Source organism: Lagenorhynchus albirostris, chromosome 5, assembly GCF_949774975.1.
Source record: "Lagenorhynchus albirostris chromosome 5, mLagAlb1.1, whole genome shotgun sequence".
Taxonomy (NCBI): Eukaryota; Metazoa; Chordata; class Mammalia; order Artiodactyla; family Delphinidae; genus Lagenorhynchus; species Lagenorhynchus albirostris.
The window spans coordinates 70,354,224-70,374,992 of NC_083099.1; the positions used below are offsets into that span (position 1 = coordinate 70,354,224).

General features: G+C 45.8%; 1 protein-coding gene across 1 annotated transcript in view; it reads right to left on the reverse strand.

Moving 5' to 3' along the window:
* The window catches only part of MB21D2 (Mab-21 domain containing 2), a 105,158-nt gene extending 84,855 nt beyond the window's left edge, over positions 1-20,303 (reverse strand). The window contains exon 1 of the mRNA XM_060149281.1: positions 20,057-20,303. Within this exon, the coding sequence (XP_060005264.1) occupies positions 20,057-20,267 (211 nt within the window). The 5' untranslated portion in view covers positions 20,268-20,303. The remainder of the gene's footprint in view (positions 1-20,056) is intronic.
* Between the last annotated feature and the right edge of the window lie 466 nt (positions 20,304-20,769).

Below are 20,769 nucleotides of genomic sequence, written 5' to 3' on the forward strand. Positions count from 1 at the left end.
AAACCCTGACAGGGGCTAAATTCCCCTGGAATCTATAAGTCACTCTTCTGAGAGTCACAGGAGGGGATCTGGGCTTCCCCATGTGTCCTGTGACATGACACCAGGACTGCCTCAGATGAGAACAGAAACTGCCCTCCAGACACTCCCTCGAAAAATAAATAACTGTCCCCAAACCAACCACTGCAGCAAATGTCCATGTCTATCCCAGGATTCAAAAGTAGAGCTATTTGATGCAAGTTTTGGTATCAGTTAAGAGAGAGATGATTCTACTTACGGAATCCTAGCATCACAGACTAGGGCAGCTCAATTTCTTCATTTGACAGTTGGGGAAAGTCAGGGCTGGAGAGAGGAAGTGCCTTGCTGAAGATGAAGACACACAGTAACAGAATGAGGTATCCAACGCCGGTCATATAAAACCATACTCCATTTTCTGCAATGCTTGGGAAACGTCCTTAACAATCCTTAGCCTTGTTGAGGCAGGCTTCGCTGACCATCTCTCAGAGCCCAGCCCAGGCCCTTCTCTCCCCAGCTGATTCTGGAGTACAGCATAGTGCCGCCCAGCTTTCTGACCAACCCTCTACCTGAAGACAAATACATGACCTTTTTCATCCTGGAAGATCTCAACCTCTCATCACAACAGAGAGACAACAGGTAAATAGAACACCAAACCCAAGAACATTTAAAAGCTGCCAGAATCCTATAAACTTGTTGCCCATGGTCCATAACATACAGTCTAATTTTTTTCCTGAGAACATTTTAGAGTTTCCCCTTCTATTCCTCAAACTGGAGATGAAGCTCCACCTCTCCGTTCTTTAAGAAGCCCTCTTGGGCTTCCCTGGTGGCGCAGTGGTTGAGAGTCCACCTGCCGATGCAGGGGACACGGGTTCGTGCCCCGGTCCGGGAAGATCCCACATGCCGCGGAACGGCTGGGCCCGTGAGCCATGGCCGCTGAGTCTGCGCGTCCGGAGCCTGTACTCCGCAACGGGAGAGGCCACAACAGTGAGAGGCCCGCGTACCGCAAAAAAAAAAAAAAAAAAAAAAAAGAAGCCCTCTTCTCTCCACCCAGCACCCCACCCCTCCATCTCCCACCTGAGCAACAGGAGCAAGCATTCTGACCAGAGATGCCCCCATTTCATAAGGCAGCTATCCCTCAAGGGGAAGACCCCCGTAGGCTTCTTCTCATCCAATCACAATGCAAAAAGGTAAGACTAATAAGAAAGATAAGGATTGGTAAGAAATCTCTTCTTTGTCTGAAATCTCGGAGCACATTCCCAAGCCCTTCTCAGTCTCTTCAAGATTCTTCTTGGTATCCTTAAAAAACTAAAAATAGAGTTACCATGTGACCCAGCAATCCCCTTCCTGGGCATATATCCAGAAAAAATGAAAACCCTAATTTGAAAAGATACATGCACCCCAATGTTCATAGCAGCACTACTAACAATAGCCAGGACATGGAAGCAGCCTAAGTGTCCATCGACAGAAGAACAGATAAAGAAGGTGTGGTATATACATACAGTGGAATATTACTCAGCCTTAAAAAAGAGTAAAATAATGCCTCTTGCAGCAACATGGATGGACCTAGAGATTATCATACTAAGTGAAGTAAGTCAGACAAAGAAAGGCAAGTATCATATCACTTATATGTAGAATCTAAAAAAAAAAAAAAGATACAAATAAACTTATTTACAAAACAGACTCACAGACATAGAAAACAAATTTATGGTTACCAAAGGAGAAAGTGCGTGGGGAGGAGTAAATTAGGAGTTTGGGATTAACAGATACACACTAATACATATAAAATAAACAACAAGGATCTACTGTATAGCACAGGGAACTAGATTCAATATCTTGTAATAACCTGTAATGGAAAAGAGTCTGAAAAAAAAATACGTATGTATGTATATGTATAACTGAATCACTTCTGCTATACACCTGAAACTAACACAACATCATAAATCAAGTGTACTTCAAGTAAAAAAAACGATTCTTCTCCGTATCCAACTCATGATCAATCCAATTTCATCAACCCTCTCCGCACAACCAGCTGGCCACAGGGATTTCCTACAGATGCAGTAAATGAAGAGAACTGGGGGGTGGGTGAGGGACTGGGGGACCTGCTAGGGAATCTCGCCATGGCCCTCACTTCTCAAGGGACGTGTAGGTGGGGATGCCTTTTCTTAATACCTTTACTTCCGGTCCAGTGCCCACCTTCTTCATTTCACCAGCAGGTGCGCAACCTCCAGCACCACCCTAAATTCTCAAAAGGATTAGTGTAACCTTAAACTCCATATGCAGACTTTTGAGTGAGAGTTCCACATTCTCCCACAGCTGAATACACACCCCAACCATCTCCAAGTCAGGTCTCCCCTAAACTATCTCCCTCTCTTCTAAGTGAAAGTTACTCGTATAAGCATCAGATTGAAAACCTCAGCTTTACTTCAATTACTTTAATCCAGCCAAGGGGTGTTCTGTTCCCCTTGCAAAGGCCCCTCGGGCTGGGTTCACAGGGTGGCCACAGTAAGCATCCTGCTGGTCAGTCCTACACTTTTGGAAATGTCTGGGAAACTAATAAAGGCAGAAGAAATTTCTTTGTTTCCTGGAAAACCTAGCTTTTTATTTACAAAACTTAAAAAAAAAAAAATCAGTAGGAGCTCCACTCTACCTGCTCCGTAAAATGTTAAACCAAAAGGTTTGCGCAAAGAAGTCCACTAGACCTTTATTCAGGCAACTTTATGTTCTGCTTCCCTGTTCACAGGCTGACCTATTAATCCTATATAAAGGAAGTAAAAAAGGATTTTCAGCCAAAAGTTGGAAGAGGGGGCAGTTTCGTGTACTGTGTTGCTCATTTAACATATTAAACATGCACTAATTTCATCCTTAAAACAACCCTATGAAGTTAGCATTCTATTCAAAATCCTTAAAAACTAAAACTGAGTATAAAATTAAAAGATGAAATACATTCTTTTATCTCTGCTTTATGAAGAAAAGCATCAAAAAGGCTGGTTGGCTCAAGGTCACACAAGCTAGTCAAGGTCACACAGCTATGCAGTAACAGACCCAGGTCTGCCTGACTCCAAAGTCCCCATTTTTGTTTTCCAGGATCCACCCTGCTTCTTGTAATCTCAGAGGCTGACACTCCTATTTATTTTCTCTTTTGTGGTACTGATGCCTCCTCTCCCTTCCAGATCCAGAAGGACAAAAATAACCAGTATGGTTCCTCTGAAACAATGAAATTTGTTTGTTCCACAAATCTGGCTACAAGGATATTGCCACTAAAAACGAAATCCTCCATGTTAGCCTGGTATCCTGTTAGTATTTCATAGATGTGAGCAATGACAGAGCTGGCTAGTTACTGAGCATCTCCACAGGCAATCAGTGGGCTCCAATTCTTTGATATTTGGAATTCAACTCTGGGGTGTCTTGGATGTCACAAGCAGGAGCTTGCTTATGGCCACGGGACCCCCAGCAGGAGCAGACGGCATGGGATGAAAGGATTAGAGCTGCCTCCAGACATGATGTGGATAAGAAAGGGTTGGGGAGAGAAATCAATAGCTCCCTTCTCATATTTCTCAAATGAACATCAAGGTGCAACAATAAATGGTAGATTCCTCTGTAACAGTAAGAGGAAAAAGAAAGACAAGGAAAGAGAAGATGAGGGAGTTAATAACAAACATGTTCCATTAGACTAAACAACTTTCCGTCCAGAGATCCAACAACTCGGTGAGCCTTAAGAGGTATTTACTACAAAATGACAAATGACAAAACTGAGGTTCAGAGAAGTTATGTAGCTTGTTCAAGGTCACCAAGCTAGTCAGTAACAGCGAGCAGACAAGGATTCAGGTTTCCTGACTCTGGGCCCAGGGCTCTTTCTGCTCACAAGCCTCTGTGGAGATGGAGTTGGCCTCACTCGCTCACGTCAGGTGAAGTCACGGGGTTTCTAGTCCCCATTCTACCATGAACTTGCTATATAGCGACAGAGATAGAGCGAGGACTGTGACAAACTGGAGAAAGTGTGGTGCCTCTAAAGGACACAGCCGCTATTCAGTACCAGGAGATTATGGCCACACAGGAAATAAATGGAGTCCTTCTCATTTTTCAAGCTGGAAATCTGGCTTTGTGAAAAATCTCCCAACTTTTAAATGTTTGCTCTAAATATTTAAAAACACCATGTTGGGCTTCCCTGGTGGCGCACTGGTTGAGAGTCTGCCTGCCGATGCAGGGGACATGGGTTCGTGCCCCGGTCCGGGAAGATCCCACATACCGCGGAGTGGCTGGGCCTGTGAGCCATGGCCGTGGAGCCTGCGCGTCCGGAGCCTGTGCTCTGCAACCAGAGAGGCCACAACAGGGAGAGGCCCACACCGCAAAAACAAAACAAAACAAAACAAAAAAACACCATGTTGGTCAAATCAAACACATATAGGGGAAACCAAACCCACAGGTAATCAGTTCTAAATCTGATGTAAATTTGCATAATAAAGGGAGAGCCAAGTGGCTAGTTCCTAACTAAGGGACCACAAGGGCATGGAGTTATTGGTGCTAGAAATCCATGTGCCCACCAAGCACTACCTCTCAAGCCTACATACTACTATTTTTCAAGTATATATAGACACTATTATGAAAAAATTCAAAGTAATTCACATGGTTAGCTAAATTCATAGTAGCTTTCTATAACTACTCATTTTTTCTCCAATAAACCGATAGTAAAAATATAACCACTACCATTTGAGTCCTCATCATTTTTTAATTGAAAAAAAAAAGACCCTCATGTTTAGAAAAGGTTGGAAATGACTGAACTAGATAATTTCTAAAGTGTACATTTTTATAATTCCATGGCTGTAAGCTGCAGAGAGGTGGGAGTCTGGGAAGAGAAGTCCCCTGAACACACCAAGGTATGTCCTTAAAACTCGGCACACAGTGACTAGCTCAATGCCTATTGTGAACTGTGTTTTACCTAACTGTTCAAGTTCAAGAACAAAAGCAAAGTAGCCAACCACACTAGTAATGTTTATTGAACAACTGTGTTTCAGGCAAGTAGAAAAGACAAGCAAGAATAGGTCTGAGATAAGCTATCACTGAGCCTTCATGACAATGGGAAACGTCAGACATCAGCAAACTCATAACGGATCAGTGCAACTAAGACACCTATGAAGATAGAATGCAGGTTTAGGAAAAGGTGACCTGTCCTGGGCTAGCCTGAAAGGCCTCCTCGAGAAGTGACATTTGGATTGAGCTGAGGCCATCTAGGGAAGTAGAAGTTAAGGCGTTGGTTGCATGGGTGTGTGGGAGGAGGGATGGTGCATTCCAGCAAAGGGCCTCAGTGGTGGGGATATGGTATTTCCAAAGAACTGAAACGCCTATGTGGCTGAAACCAAGAGAGTGAGGACATCTGAGGTTTGAGATGGGACTTGAAAAGGCCTTAGGAAACAGAGCACTGAGTCCTTCTAATCCCGTTCAGAATGTTTAGGCTTTTACTTCAAGAGAGATTGCAGTGTCAGCACCTTACAGAGCGCCCATCTCAAAGCAGGTGTATAAGAAACATACAGTGAAACTGAAGGGGTAGCAGGAGGTGAAGCCAGAGATGTGAGCAGGAGCTGGGTCTCCAAAGACTGTAAAATACACTAAGGAGTTTAACTTTACTGTGAAGAATGATGGGTTGTCCCCGAGGGTTTAGGCCTATTTAAAAGGTGACTCAGCGTGGAGAATGGATTTAAGGGACTGGAAACAGAAAACCCAGGGAGATTATTGCAGTAACCCAGGAAACTGACAGTAGTGACCCTAACTAAGGTGGTGACAGTGGGAATGGAGAGAAGAACACAGAGCCTAAAGGATGAGGCAGAATGGACAGGCCTCAGTTCCTTTTCAGCTTCGGGGTAGGAGGACGAGAGAGGGCCTCAGGATGATTCCCGAGTTCCCGTCTTATGACTCTGGTGAAAGGTGGTGTGGCTGATCCAGGAGGAGCAGGCTTGAAGCACAGACAGGTTCACTTTGGACACTCAATTCGTGGCACCTTTGGGTCAACCAAGTGGACTTGTCCAAGAGGCAGTGAAGCCCAGGCTGGGGCACAGGCTCGGAAGGCAGCAAGAGAGATGGAAAATGACACTACGAGAGGATCAGAGAAAGCGTGAGGGGAGAAAAGACGGAAGGATCACCAAGGGCTGGACAAAGAAATACAGATCTGTCCCTTACACGGCGACTGAGGAAAAGGAGAAAACCAGCAAGAGTATGCTGGATGGAAGCCAAGGGGAGAGAGTTTAGGAGAGAATGGTTCCCAAGGGCAAGTTGGAGAAGGAAAGACACATCACAGCACCCTGTTCTGTTCTGGTTGGTATTTCCTTCAGGGCATTAATCATAACCTACAACTTTTTTTCACTGTCCATCTCCTTCTAAGACTTGTAACCAAATATGAAGGTTTGTTCCCCACTGTATTCCTACTGCTCACAGAGGGCTTGTTGCACAGAAATTCTCAAAGATCTCTGTTGAAGGAATACGGAGAATGCACGTGTGAGTGTTTAAGAAGGAATCAGTAATGAAGGAGAACCTGCAGATAAAAGGGGCAGAAATAATCCCCAGGGAAGAAGCCTGGGCCTGCAGAGAGGATGCGACCCAGGAGACAGGAACAGAGGTAGGTTGGTCCTGAATGACACAAAGATACTCAGAAGGATCATTTCCCATCCATCCTCTTCCCCAAGAACCAGAGAGGATAAAATTCTCTCCCATGAGTTTCTACACTGTCCAGATGGGCTTGCCCATCCCGGATGCTCCGTTCCCCTGAGATTTTATTCCAGGAAAAAATGAGTAAGTAGGTTGGGGATGAGGCTTCTCTGAGGATTCCAGTTCCAATCCTCTGCATCACGAGCACCAGATTTTCAAGAAGTAATTTCATCCCAACGACTGATCTTGTAGCACGAAGCCAACGTGCTTTCAGTGCTGTAAGTCAAGTCAACGTACAAACATCTGCCCTTACAAAGCAGGGCGGCTAGATCCAATTTTTACCTAAAGAATTATTCCCTTTTCAAAAGTAGTCACTTACTGCACTAAAAAGTCAGATCCCTTAGTTCACTTAAAACCCAATTCGATTTATAAATTTTGATTTCACAGTAACTGTCTTAAGAGTGCGTTTGGCATCTGCCTTTCACTGAAAAAAGATGAGCTCCCATTCCCCCCACAATGATAGACTACATTAACTATGTCCTAATTAAATGTTCTAAATCCGGAATGACATGGGGGGAAAGAGGGGGGTAGAGCCTGTACCTTCATAAGACTTGCCCTAATTTACTTAGCATCAAGGGCCCAGTTGACCTTTATAGAGCCTTAAATCAATCAATTAGCTGAGACACACCTTCTTACTTTCAAAATGAGGAGACGGCATGGATGAGATGGTATTTCACACAAAGGACTTTCAATAAACATAAACCACAAGCATCAAAAGAATGTTTGTCCTGAGGGCTGCCAAGAAAGGCCAAGTGATAGAATGAAAAGAGTCTGGACCAGGAGCCAGAAGAATCGTATTAGCAACTGGCTCGCCGGACAATCAAACCAACCTCTTCTCCACTCTGCCCACTATTCCCTCACTTCCATCCTCTCCCTCAACGTTTAGCATCACCTCATGTTTTATGCCAGCAACGAGCACAGCACCTGGCATGGTGATGGCGCTCATGTCATGGAAAGGTACATGGGGTTAAGAGCTCAACTGCCTAGATTTGAATCCAGCCTCTCACCAGCTTGAGCAAGTGACTTAACTGCTGTAGTTGCTTTACAGGTAAAGCAGAGGGATGGTAGCAGTATTGCTACCATCGCAGTATTGTTGTGAGGATTACATGGGTTAATGATTACAAAGCACTTGGAACAATGCCTGATAAACAGCAGGAAAGAGTTTCCCAATACAGTCATTATCATCACCACCACCAGCTTGACCTTGAGCAAGTTACTGTCCGCAGCCATGGGGTTAAATTTCCCCACCAGCGACATGATGGGGTGGATGAACTGGTCTCAGGAAGATCCCCACCAGCTTAACTCCTCTATAATTCTTCGAATCCTATTACAACTCTCTAAATCCTCCTAAGGCTCTGAGGTCTCAGCAGCAGCAGAGAGAGAAGGTCCATTGCCAGGAGTCTTACTAGCCCATGGAGCTTCAACTCCTCCCAAACATAGGCTGGACCCAGTGTCCCACAGTCTACTCAGCCAGCCTCCTTCCTTACCGTAAATACAGACTGTTCAGAGACAAAAATATTCATTGTGATACTCAAAGCTGTGTAGACAGCAGAGAAGTGAGAAAAGGACACACGTCACGGGGTGGGCGGCAGGGGGAACCAGAGAGAAAGACAAGGAACAATCAGAAGACAAAAAGCAAACATGACACACCAGAAATAGTGTGCCCACCAGGTTATTTATTCAGCATTCTTCACCTAATAGCTTAAAAAAACTTCAAACTACAAGGCAGCTCTGTAGCAGGGAAATGTTCCCTATCTAGAAGCACAGCCCTCTCAAAGTGATTCCCCTTCACTTTAAACCCAGGCAGATGCTCCCCAGGGAGCAGATGCTACTGAGTGGACAGTCTTAGGTACAAACACCTTTCTCAGGAAGCAGTCACTTGCCAGACATTTAACTCACCTCCACTCTGCCCAAAAGTAAAATCAGTGTTCAGGATGATCAAGTCCCCTTTCCCTTCTGGGCCTCAGTTTCCACTTCCGTAAAACGGAGGAGGGAGCAACTCAGGCCACCTAACTTCCAAGTTTCCTAACAGCATTAAAATTGTAGTATTCCAGGACTTCCCTGGGGGCACAGCGGTTAAGAATCTGCCTGCCAATGCAGGGGACACGGGTTCGATCCCTGGTCCAGGAAGATCCCACATGCCACGGAGCAACTAAGCCCTTGCGCCACAACTACTGAGCCCGCGCTCTAGAGTCCACGAGCCACAACTACTGAGCCCACGTGCCACAACTACCGAAGCCCACGCGCCTAGAGCCAGTGCTCCACAACAAGAGAAGCCACTGCAATGAGAAGCCCACACACCACAACAAAGAGTAGTCCCCACTCGCTGCATCTAGAGAAAGCCCACGTGCAGCAACAAAGACCCAACGCAGCCAAAAATAAATAAATTAATTAAAACAATTTTTAAATTGTAGTATTCCACCAATGATTTCCACTTTGCAGGAGGAAAGGTTTTTTTTCTTAATGAGGTAAAAAAAGATCCACAGTTATTTGCTATTTTCTGCCTGAAGCTAGGTTTCCTGGGTTCAAATTGCCAGTCTACCACTAGCTTTTGTGACTTTGGGCAAATTGCTTAATCTCTCTGTGCTTTGGATTGCTCATCAGTAAATAAGAATAATACCTTCCTCATAGGGTTGTCGCTAGGATTAATTTAGATAATGTACATAAAGTATAAAACACTTAGAACTATTCCTGGAACATGGTAGACATTATTTGAGTGTGGTTATTATTATTTTCAGTTACACAGATAGTTTTTCATTCAAAGGGAAAACTTATTTGGAAATGGCATGATAGAAGTAACACCAACACACACACATACACACACAGCAGGTAGACGGGAAACCTGGGTTCTAACCATGATTCTGCCCCCAAACTAGCTGTACAGTAGTGGATGAACTATGGCCCTTCTCTGGGGCCTCAGATTCCAAATCAGAGGTGATAAACTGGCAGCCACAGTTTGACCTACAAGGGAGGTGAGAGGTGATCTCCTTCACCAGTGCAGCCCCCTACTGCCCGGCATCCCTGACTCTGACATCAAGAACCAGCTGGCATTTACCACGCGGCACACTGCACACACTTTCCTTACCACCCAGTCCCTGGTGGGCCTTTGGCTCCCTGGTTCGGATCTAGAGGGACCGCCCCTTCTCACAACTGGGCTATGAGCCCCCGGGGCACCATATGCCAGCAGGATTCTGTTGTTCCAGATCAGAAACACAGCCTGTGTTAAAGCAGGCTGCGCACACCAAGGGCACAGTTGAGAACAAACTGTTGAGATTTCTTTATTAATCACAGCATCATCCGTGCAAGCAGCTGCTATCAGGAACAGCTGCAGCTGCTAAAAGGGTGATCTTGAAGCAGCCTAGAAAAGTGCTTCCAAGTTGCATCCCGACAACAGGCACGTGCAGATCTGCAGTCTATTGGCCTGGTTCTTCCTACCAATCCTCAGTGCCTCTCTCTGGACCAGAAATCCTCCTTCTTCCATACCCTGAGGTGGCGTGGGACAAGGGAGGTTTCTAGAATCGGCCTAATACAAAGAATTTGGGGTGAACTTCAAAGGATTTCAATTTGATTCCACCTCAACCATTCAGTGACCTTGAGTGAGTTACTTCTCTTGACCACGGGTTTCTTCCTATGTTAAAACAGAGACAATAATAATACCTACTCTATATGGTTGTTGTGAGAAGTCAAAACTAGATTATGCCTATGGAAGTATTTTGTACACTGTGGAAGTCCAGATGAAAAAATACAGGTTTATCATTTTCCCATGAAAACTGCAGTTTGATGCATAAACCATCTAATACAGAATTCACTGTTGTTAGCTTAGGGCTATCAGAGGTGAAATCAGAGAATTACATGGCTACAAAGGGCCTTTTGAGGATCTGTAACCCAACCTTTCTACACTGTCTCCCTCTCCTCCAGTCCCTGAATGCTATCAACAAGAGCCTAGCCAAAGGGTGGCCCCACTTGGAAAACCTCCACCTGCAGGAAACTCGCTATATTCCAAGGCAGGCAGCCCATTCCTTCCACTGTGGGCCTAATCCAAACATAGACCATTCCTCCTCGTAGAGACCAAATCAGACTTGCTATAATTTAAAGCAGCCTTGAAAGCTGCTTTCAAATGGACCCACCCCAGGGCCTTTGCACATGATGTTCTACCTACTTGAATACACTTCCATCAGTCTTCAGGTGGCCAGGTCCTTCTTATCTTTCCAGTTCAAATGTCTCTGCTTCAGAGAGGCCTTCTCTATCACTCTTCACTCCATCCTACCCGACCTTCCATCATAAGGGTCTGTGCTTTTTTTTTTTTTTTAAGCGCACATCCCTATTTACTCATGTGCTTAAATCCTGCTGAATTCCCCAGAGAACATAAGTCTTAATGAGGTAGTGACCTTGCTTCTCTAACTCACCACTCTGTACTCTTACAATACAGGATCTTCACCACAGTAATTACACTAGTTCATGGTAGGCACTCCAACATATGTTGAATGAATTTTATGAATTCATGAATGAATACTCAATTCTATGCACACTGTAAATATTCAAATACTCATTAGAAGAAACAAAAACCTCAACAAGCCTTACACCAACTCCCACTACTGACTTAACTCACAAGTATTAATCAAGTCTTCCTGTGTTGAGGGAAAAAAAATAAACAACCTGAACAACAGCTCCCCGTGCCAGCTTTATTCATAGCAGCGCTGTCCCTAGTGATCTGTCTCTTTATCTTGTGCAGAGGGAATTCATGAAAAGGCACTTAAGTGGACGAAAAACAGATAGCTGTTTCCTGGAGACAGGGCCCCACATAATGGCATAATTATGAACTGTCCTTAAAGAGATCGCTCAGCTGGCAAGTAGTCACCCAAGTCCATTGTGAATGCTGTCACAGGCCCTCAGATACGCGAGGCTAACAAACAGACATGGAGAATGCGTGCCTACAGGGTATGTACTGAGCCATGCCGCCCTCAGCCAGCCTTACCCACTGTGTACCCTTGGCCCAGTAGAGAGTAGAAAAGCCAGAGAGGTATGAAAGCTGCTACCCTTGCCTGGTCTGGGAACACACACTCACCCCAGCAACCATGAAAGATATCTGGGTAGAAAAGCCATAAGCTCTTTGCAGGCTATATGCTGGAGCAGAAGACACCGGAGATCTGGGTTGAGTCCTGTTCTACAACCTACTCTATAACCTCCAACTAAGTCGTATCACCTCCCAGAGTCTCAGTATTCCCATCTGTAAATGGGGGTTACTAGGTCCTTTCTCAAAGGCTGGTCCAAAGAATAATACCACACCGTATCAGATGCTAATATGTATTGAATCTATAAAGCACTGCACAAAGATAAAGTATTGATGGCAAATTAGCTTATAATCATAAATAATTGCTGCAATTAGGATGCCAGAATAGGCATCCAAACACCTGGAGGTTGACTGGTAAGCACAAGGAACACCTTCATGAGAAAGGTGACTTATGCTTTCTATGCATCCTTTAAAGCCCCAGGTGTGGGAGTGCAGGAGGTTCGCAAGTACCCTGGATGCCCAGGGAAGAAAAGTCAGGGTCTTCAAGAAAGGGGGATTTCCCACAAGTCACGGTTTGCCACTCTTGGTCAACAAGCTACGGCAAATTAATTGGGACATTTCTTAAACTGCCCTATGATAAGTCTTAAGGATGTTATTATTGGAATCTAGGAAAGAACTCCCCTACCACATGAGGAGATCAGATCAAGATTTTCTTGACTCCAGAGACGATGACAGAATATGGCTTAATGAGGGGAGCAACCATAAAGAGACAATGTCAGAAAGCGCTCATGCCTTAAATAGAGCCTGAAATCAGAAGCTGTGCACAGAAAGGCTCTTTTAAAATGCATGAAGTCACGTAACACTCTGTTGGCACCTACTGTTTACGTAAGCCCACTGGGCGCTGCGAAGGTAAATGAGCAGGGATTATTCAGCCTACAGCGTGGGGAACATGTGGTAAGGGCTATGAAAGAGGACCAGGTGTTAGGAGAACACAGAGGGAAGGGAAATTTTTCTCCTTGGAGAGATATAGGAAAGCTTCATGAGTCAAGTGGCATTTGAGCTGGGAGAAGAAAACAAAGCAGAGATGAGATGTCAGAATGCTGAGACTCTTAACTGCTTCTGTGACACAGATGTCTTGACAGGCTGGAAAAGCCTGGCGACCCCTGCAAAAAACACAAGTATATTTAAATGAATGATAAAATTACACAGGACTTCAAAGAAAATTGGTATTAAAACACAAAATGCAGTTAAAAAACAAATTTGTGATAGAGTATAATGCATTCAATAAAATCTAGCAGCAAGTCTAACATCTACCATAATTTCAAAGCAGCAGTGAATAGCTTTTTGAGATGTCTGTAATATCTGTAATGTGAAGTGAAAATATCTGTGATTTCTATTGGCAACAAAAGCAAAAAACAGAGGTACTGCTAATACTACTGTGGTTTGTTACCTACTTTTATAATGAAAGGAAATGCAATATTGCAGTTAGCGGTCAATAAAAATAAAGAGGTACTTTTTCCCCAATCAAGTTCACAGATTCCAAGTTTTTGTTTCCATGGACCCAGGTTAAGAAATCCTGATAGAGAAAACAGCCCAAGCAAAAGAAGAAAGTGAGAAATTCGGGTAATGTTATGAGACCACGTAGAACATGCAAAGACACAAATAGGAGATGGCATTGAAAGGAGATGGCCAAACCCTCAGAAGTCACCAAGAAGAAGGTTCTTCATTCCCCAACCATTAAACCACAGAATGTGCTCTAAGTTCCAGAACAGTATCTTCTTTTGAAATAAAAGATGAATGAAAGAAGCAAGAAAACATCTTAACACAGGTTATAGCTCCTTTCCAAAAGTGCAGTAGATGACAGCACATTGATAAATTTACTAAAAAAACCCCTACATATCCAATAGGATTATGTACGTAAAACTGCAAGCATGTAAGTATGAGTGGGTGTAAGCGTGGTTTTTTGTTTTTTTGTTTTTTTTGCGGTACGCGGGCCTCTCACTGTTGTGGCCTCTCCCGTTGCGGAGCACAGGCTCCGGACGCACAGGCTCAGCGGCCATGGCTCACGGGCCCAGCCGTTCCGCGGCATGTGGGATCTTCCCGGACCGGGGCACGAACCCGTGTCCCCTGCATCGGCAGGTGGACTCTCAACCACTGCACCATCAGGGAAGCCCGTAAGCGTGTTTTATAAACACAGACGTCCAGAAAAAATGTACATCAAGTATTAACAGTAATTAGAATTTGGAGGTGATTTTACTTTCTTCTTTGTATTTTCTACAATTGGAAAGTGGGCCAAAAAAAGGCCCAAAAAAGGTTAGGTGACTTAGGGTAACACACATTCCACACAGTACAAAACAGAGCTTTACTAGAACTCAGAAATGTCCTTCTTTTGTACCTTCATCTTCAGAACTGAATGCATCTGAACACAGGAGGTAGGCATAATTATTTGCCCCAACTTACATATTCAGACTCTGAGACTCAAGAGTCTGTTAAGTGACTTGCCCAAAATCACAGAGCAAGTTAACTGGAGGAGTTGGGGCTAGAATCCAGTTCTCCTGCCCCTCTAGAAGGCAGAATAGTATCACTGTTGAAAGCAAGGGTTTTCCATCAGCCTGACCTTGGTTAAGTCCCAGCTATACCACTTACTTGCTAGTAAACTTGGACAAATTCCTGAATTTTTCTAATCCTAGAGTTCTCCATTCTTCTTTACCTCAAAGGGTTATGGTGTCCTTGGGAAAAGATCCAATGATGGGAAACCCTATTACAACCTCTGACACAGAGGAAACATTCTAATAATCATCTCAATCACTATGCCTCCCTGTCTCTGTCCCAGGGGGAAGGACTCCAGCTTTACCAGAAGCCAGCGGACATATCTGCTCATTAGACGCAGCAGCCCAGTTCTAGTCTCAAAAGTCAACTGGGATCAGCTCATTGTGTGCACAAGCAGCTCTACTGGACAGGGAACGAACAACATCACGCCTAACACGGGACACAATGTCAGCGTGCTGAGCAGCCAGTTTGGGGATCTCTAGGGATTCGGATTCAATAGGTCTAAAACAGGACCAGAGGTTCCAAATTGTTAAAAAGCTCCAGGAGAATCTAAAGAGCTAACATTCAAGGACAAATTCCTAGTTTGACATGAGAGACTCCACTGTTTCTGTGAATACAAAAGGGACCCAGTCTAATCACAAGCAATGCATTATCCAATGGGTGGCCCAACAAGGCATCATAGCAAGACCAGGGATCATCAATGGTTCCAGGGCTCTTCTGTCATGAAGGGCAGCAAACGCCCAGAACCACGGAGGGAGAATTGAAACCAACTCAAACCAGAAGCAAAAATAAATGTTCAGAGGGACTTCCCTGCCCCAGATGCATAATGTTTTCAGAGCTGGAACAGACTTCAAAGATGATGTCCATTATACAGATACCACAGCACATTAGTGACCAGAACACTAAGGAACGTACCAAGACTTGGAGGCCCACAAAGCAAAGATTCACAATAAATTCCCTCAGTAAAGATTGCTGGATGAATTCGTTAAGGAAAAGTGACATTCAAACACTCGAAAGACAGGGCTTCAAAATGGCCTAGTCTGTAGATATAGAAAGTACCTAAAAAATATGGTAGTTTCCGACAGCACTCAGAAACACCACAACCATGGGCCTGAAAGGAGACAAGAGTCAGCAAACTATTCTCTTAAAGTTGATGGGCAAAGCAGAAGAGGGAGGGGTCTCCACAGGCTCATATGAATTAAAGTTTCTGCTCATTATTTTATCCTTAGGACCCTACATACTGCTTGGCAAACAGTATAACATTCAGTAAATATTTGTTGAACGCACGAAAGTAAGAAAGACAGACCAAAAGAGACCATCTCTGCTCGTGCAGGCTAAGCAGGGTACTGAGTATAGCATTCCCCATGGGGTGGGGCCTTTTTGGTTGTCTGGCCCAAGAGTGATAGAAACTGATTGCCCACACAGTGGAAGGAACATGAGCTTTCGAGTCAGGAATACTTGGGTTCAAACTCAAACTCCGTATGATCTTGGCATAAGTACTTGACCTCTTTGAGCCTCAGTGTTTCATCTTTAAAGGGGGATTAACACCACCTACTGCACCTCTAAAACAGGCATGATGGGATGTATCCTTAAAAAGTTTCTGGAAGAAAATTACATGAATATATTTATGCAAAGTAGCTAGCACAAGGGCCAGCATACAGTATGAACTTAACAAATGGCAATGTGGCTTGGAATTAATCATGCCCTCTCCAGCCAGAGCCTATATTCTCCTAGGTCACCTCTAATCATTCTCTATAGTCTTTCTGATAGGAAGCTGCAGAAATAGTTCCAGTGTAAGTTCACTAGATTTTCTAACAATGCCCATTTCTTTAAATAAATAATAAAATCATATATACATTCCTTGTCAGTTTACAAAATAACTTCATATTCACACACATAATTCTGAAACAGTGCATTACTATTATTCCATGTTTAATAGACGAAAATACTATTATCTGTGTTTAATGGATGAAAAACCTAAGACCACCTAGCCAGCAAGAGGCAGACTGAGACAGGAACTATAGATTTTAACATTTTATTCTAATGACCATCAGTGTCTTAACCTGAAATTCATTCAAACGAATGATCTTTCTACGGAATAAAATACTCCAACTCAGACTGCTCCAGAACTCGTGTCAAATGCTGATTGGATTACCCTAATACAGCTGAAAGCAGAAACAAATTCTGAAACGAGAGACAATGTTTTTTTTTTAAACAAAGCCCCTCCTCTGGATTTAATACCTCAGTTCTTGATAGAAGAAGACTTAGAATCGGGCCAAGAGAGTTTTAGCAACATCTCTTCCATTTATTAGCCATGGGACCCTGGATGATTCTTAACCCTAGTAAATTTCAATCTCCTCGTCTGTGTAATGGGAAAGCAATACCACTCCTAAGGTTGTGTGAAGTTCCTGGAACAGAGAAGTCAGTCAGTAAGTGATAACTACTCTAATGACCACACCATGGTACCAACCATTTGGACTGAAGGGGAAGTGACTTCTTATTTCTTCCTGGCTCTTCTAGCTTCTTCATAACCCCTGTTCTGCATCTGTTCAATGGGGACACAACCAGTCTTCATTCGACCTCACCAGGGAATGAAGATAACAAAAGAGCTGGCAGAGACATTATGCAAATACCAAATATTATTAAAATATTAATGAACTCTGGCAATTTCCCTGAATTCTGATAAATGGTGTTTATTATGCACTGCCAGCCTCTCCCACAATCTGGGCTCTCACATATTAACTAGATAATAACAGCAATCATTCTCCTAAAAGACCAAGGTGTAGAGAAATAAATAGTGAGTCTAGATGACTCCCGCAAATACCTGCCTCCAAAGGAATCAGAATCTCCGGACAAGCAGAGAAGGCCAGGACAGACCATGGACAGCTGGGTGACCAGTAGCAGGCTCAGATCAACTCCACAGACTAGGCAGACCCCTGTTTTGATAGGACAGTGGAGTTTCCCAGTGCTGACGGGTCACCGTTTATGACAACAGCCTACCACAACTTCGCCATTCTGCGTAGTAAAGTTGCCTCCGATCTCGATAAAACAAAAAGGATCTGGGAAGCTGGTGGGCGGGGGCTTTAGTCCAGGCTAACAATCTCATGCACAAAGTGGCTGCCCCTGCCAGCTGCCTAAAAACAGAGGTAGCGTTATCCACAGCTCCATTAAAGAGGTTTGCACCAAACTCCTCTGCCATTTCGTTCTGTGTGAGGGGATAATGTTTTCAGGCTGTCGACAATCCTCAGGTGCCGCTCAGACAGAAGCAGAACAAAGCCAGGAGGACTCACACCCACCCCCCAGAAGCTCCCAGAAATAAGGGCCTGGTGCCACCCCTGTTAACACCTTAACAAGCTGAGGGTCATTAAGACACATCATTCGCATATTCATGAAAGACTGTGGACTGCGGCAAGTGAAACAAAGTGCACAAAAAGAGATTTTGTTTTTTCAAGCCAAGCGAAAATCCCCTTTAGGAAAAGTAAATCCACACAGGGACCCTTGCTGTCGCCAAACCTTCACTTGTCTAGAGCAGCCAGCGCCTCATTAAAGGAAAGCAAGCAACTCGCAAATGAATGCAGCACCACACACAGGCAAGCTCATTTCGCCATCTGCCTGCTAGTGTCCAGAGGGGCAAGAGGCTTAAACAACATTCTCCTGAATTTTCTCTCCCGCAGGTGGAAATATCAAATTCCCAGGGGGCAAGAAAGACTTCTCTCGCAAGATCAACTGGGTAAAAATGAATAAAAGGGAATTTCGTTTACCTGTCAACACCATGCCACTCATGACATTAAACACAAAATAAATTAAGCACCCGCAGTAATTCACCCTTCGTAAAGGCTTTGAGAAATCAGCGTTATCAGCCGTGGTAGGTTAGCACAGGACTTCCTCATGAGCTGGGCACTTAAACTTACCCCTCCCCACAGCCTCCCATTTTCTGTTCCATGACTATCCTGACTGATGGTGACCGAGCACCTTTTCCTAGTGAACGACCTAGGACAGGAGACATTGGAATTGAGGCCGGCGCTACAACAACACAATGGCAGACTTCCATTATATACGTCAAAGAGAAAGGACATGATTAAGCAACTTAAATAACTTGCCCTGAGCCTTCTCTGTGTATCCCCACCCTTCTGACAATCACTGTGCTGGTTTTCAGATCTGAAAGCTTTGTAAGCTTGTAAGCTTCCCACCGCAAGGTTAGGGAGTTATTTAAACACGCACGCGCGCGCGCGCGCGCGCACACACACACCACATTTAATTCAATATTAGTTGAAGGGTCGAATCTCTCAATGGAGAGCTTTTCAACCCCATACACAACCTTGGATACACTTGGGGAGTGTGGAGCAAAAAGTAAAATCCAGCCTCAAGTTTTAACATGCTTCATCGAACTTCCCAAAGCGTTACTACCCACCGCCGGCACACGTACAATTTGTATTACCCCCAACCTGGGCTGTGGGGAGGAAGCAAACCGAGAGAAAATACCCGATGATAGAACCAGCAAGGACAGCAGACAGCCGGCTGAAATCCAAGTAGACGGCAGGAGGAAGGCAAAAGCTCAGTCTTCCTCTGTGGTCCAAGACCTATTTCAATTAAATTTCCCACTACCTGGAAAATTGCCTACGAATGTATTTGTCGAGCGCACAGAGACACGCGGTGGGGCAGCGCTACACTGGAGTCCCAGTTCTGCGGAGAGTTCACCGCCAGGCCACGTACTGCATTCAGGCAGAGTTGCACTGGTGGAGCCGCAACCTACGCTAGAGGCTCCCAGCAGCGGACACTCACAGCACTAATCCGAACGACAGGACACTTGGGGAGGGGTTCGGTCTCCCCGGCCTGACTCAATTATTTTCCTTTACACAACATTCAGTTGTGTAAGGAACTGTAGGTGCCAGGCTGGGGGGGTGGGGTGGGAGGGGCATTATTCTAAACCCGGACGTCGCCGGGGTTCGAAACCCAGGACACCTCTCTCGGCCGGTGCATAGACAGCACACAAAGAGGAAGGGGCTGGCGCTCCTCGGGGTCAGAGATCTGAGCGTGGTCGTTTTCGAGCTGGGAATTAGTAATTCCGAGCTCAGCAAGAAGCCCGGAGAAGCACCGGAAATGCTTCCGACCGCTTCGAGGGGAAATCTACTTGCAAATCAAAGTTGCAGGAACTCCCTGCGCCCAGCCTACTCGAGCGGGTTACCAGGGAACACCCAACAAGTTTGGCCACCGGGGGCCCGGCTTGACAGCGCCGCGCCGCAAGCGAGACTAGAGAGCAACTTGTCGCTCCGGCGCCGAGCCAGAGCCCCAGGCTGTCTCCGCGCCCCGAGCTCTGGAGAGGACCGGAGACTCGGCGTTGGGAAGGAGCAGGTCCTTGTCTTTGGAGACAAATCCCTTAATTGAAAGGCGCAGCCGGTTCTCACCTGGACCGCGCGGCTTCCAGGGGCTTCCCCCAAACAGTGAGACGTTTCACCACGAACACTTCACCTGCCTTCCAGGCCCCCGTCGGTGAGAAATTAACAAAAGAGCCAGCGAACTGGGGTGGAAAAGGGACCCGGCACAAAGTATAGTAGGGAGGGGAGGGAAGGCAGCTCAGGTTGCCGCGGAGAAAGAAGGGAAGAGGCGGAACAGAGATGGGTTATACCCCAGGCACCCGGCGGCTCCGGGAAGAAAATCAAGAAGGAAAGAGCGCGCGAGAAGGGGGAATGGGTTCTTTACCCCGCTTCCCATCTCACACACACACACACTCACAAACACACACACACACACACACACACATCCCTCCCTCTTTTTCCTCCTTACCCAGCATGGAAAAGATGAAATCCTTGGCTGTGTGAATCTCCAGTGCTCTCTGGTCGTCATATTCCCGCTGGTCGTGCTTCGTGAATTCTTGGATGAGTTTGTTCAATTCCTCCACCCGAGCTCCCGACCTGAAATCCAGCTCCGGGAACGCAGGCTTGTTGTTACAGCCCAGGGAGGCTGCCTTGCTGGCGGTGGGAGCCGCCATCTTCATACAAAACGCGCAGAGTAGCAGCTCCGCGGCGGCGGCGGCGGCGGCAGCACCCACCCCCGCCCCCCCACCCAGCCCCCCTGGGTCTCCTCCCCTCGCCGGCTCCCTGGCTGTGACCCCGGCCCGTGGGCGGGCTGGCGGGCGGGCGTCTAGGCGGGCGGTTCCGGCTCGGTGCGCTCCGGGCGTCCGGGCTTCAGAAGGATCTGGACTGCAGCGAGAGTGCGTGTGTGGCCCCGACACCCTTCCCTGCGGCCCCACGCCCGCCCAGATGCTGCAGGTCTCTGCCCTCCCCTGGACCTAGCTGGCAACTGCGGTAGCGGTTGTAGAGCCAACCCGAGCCTCCCCCGGGCGAGGAAAGTGAAGTGGAAACAATGTGAAATTCACCAGCTCTGAAATCAACAAGCTGCCGGCTCCGGTGTTACGGAGCCAGCACCAGCGTCCCCCATTTAAAGGGACAGCGCACCCAGTGGAAAGAAAAATAAATAAATGGCAGAGGTCTGCGCGC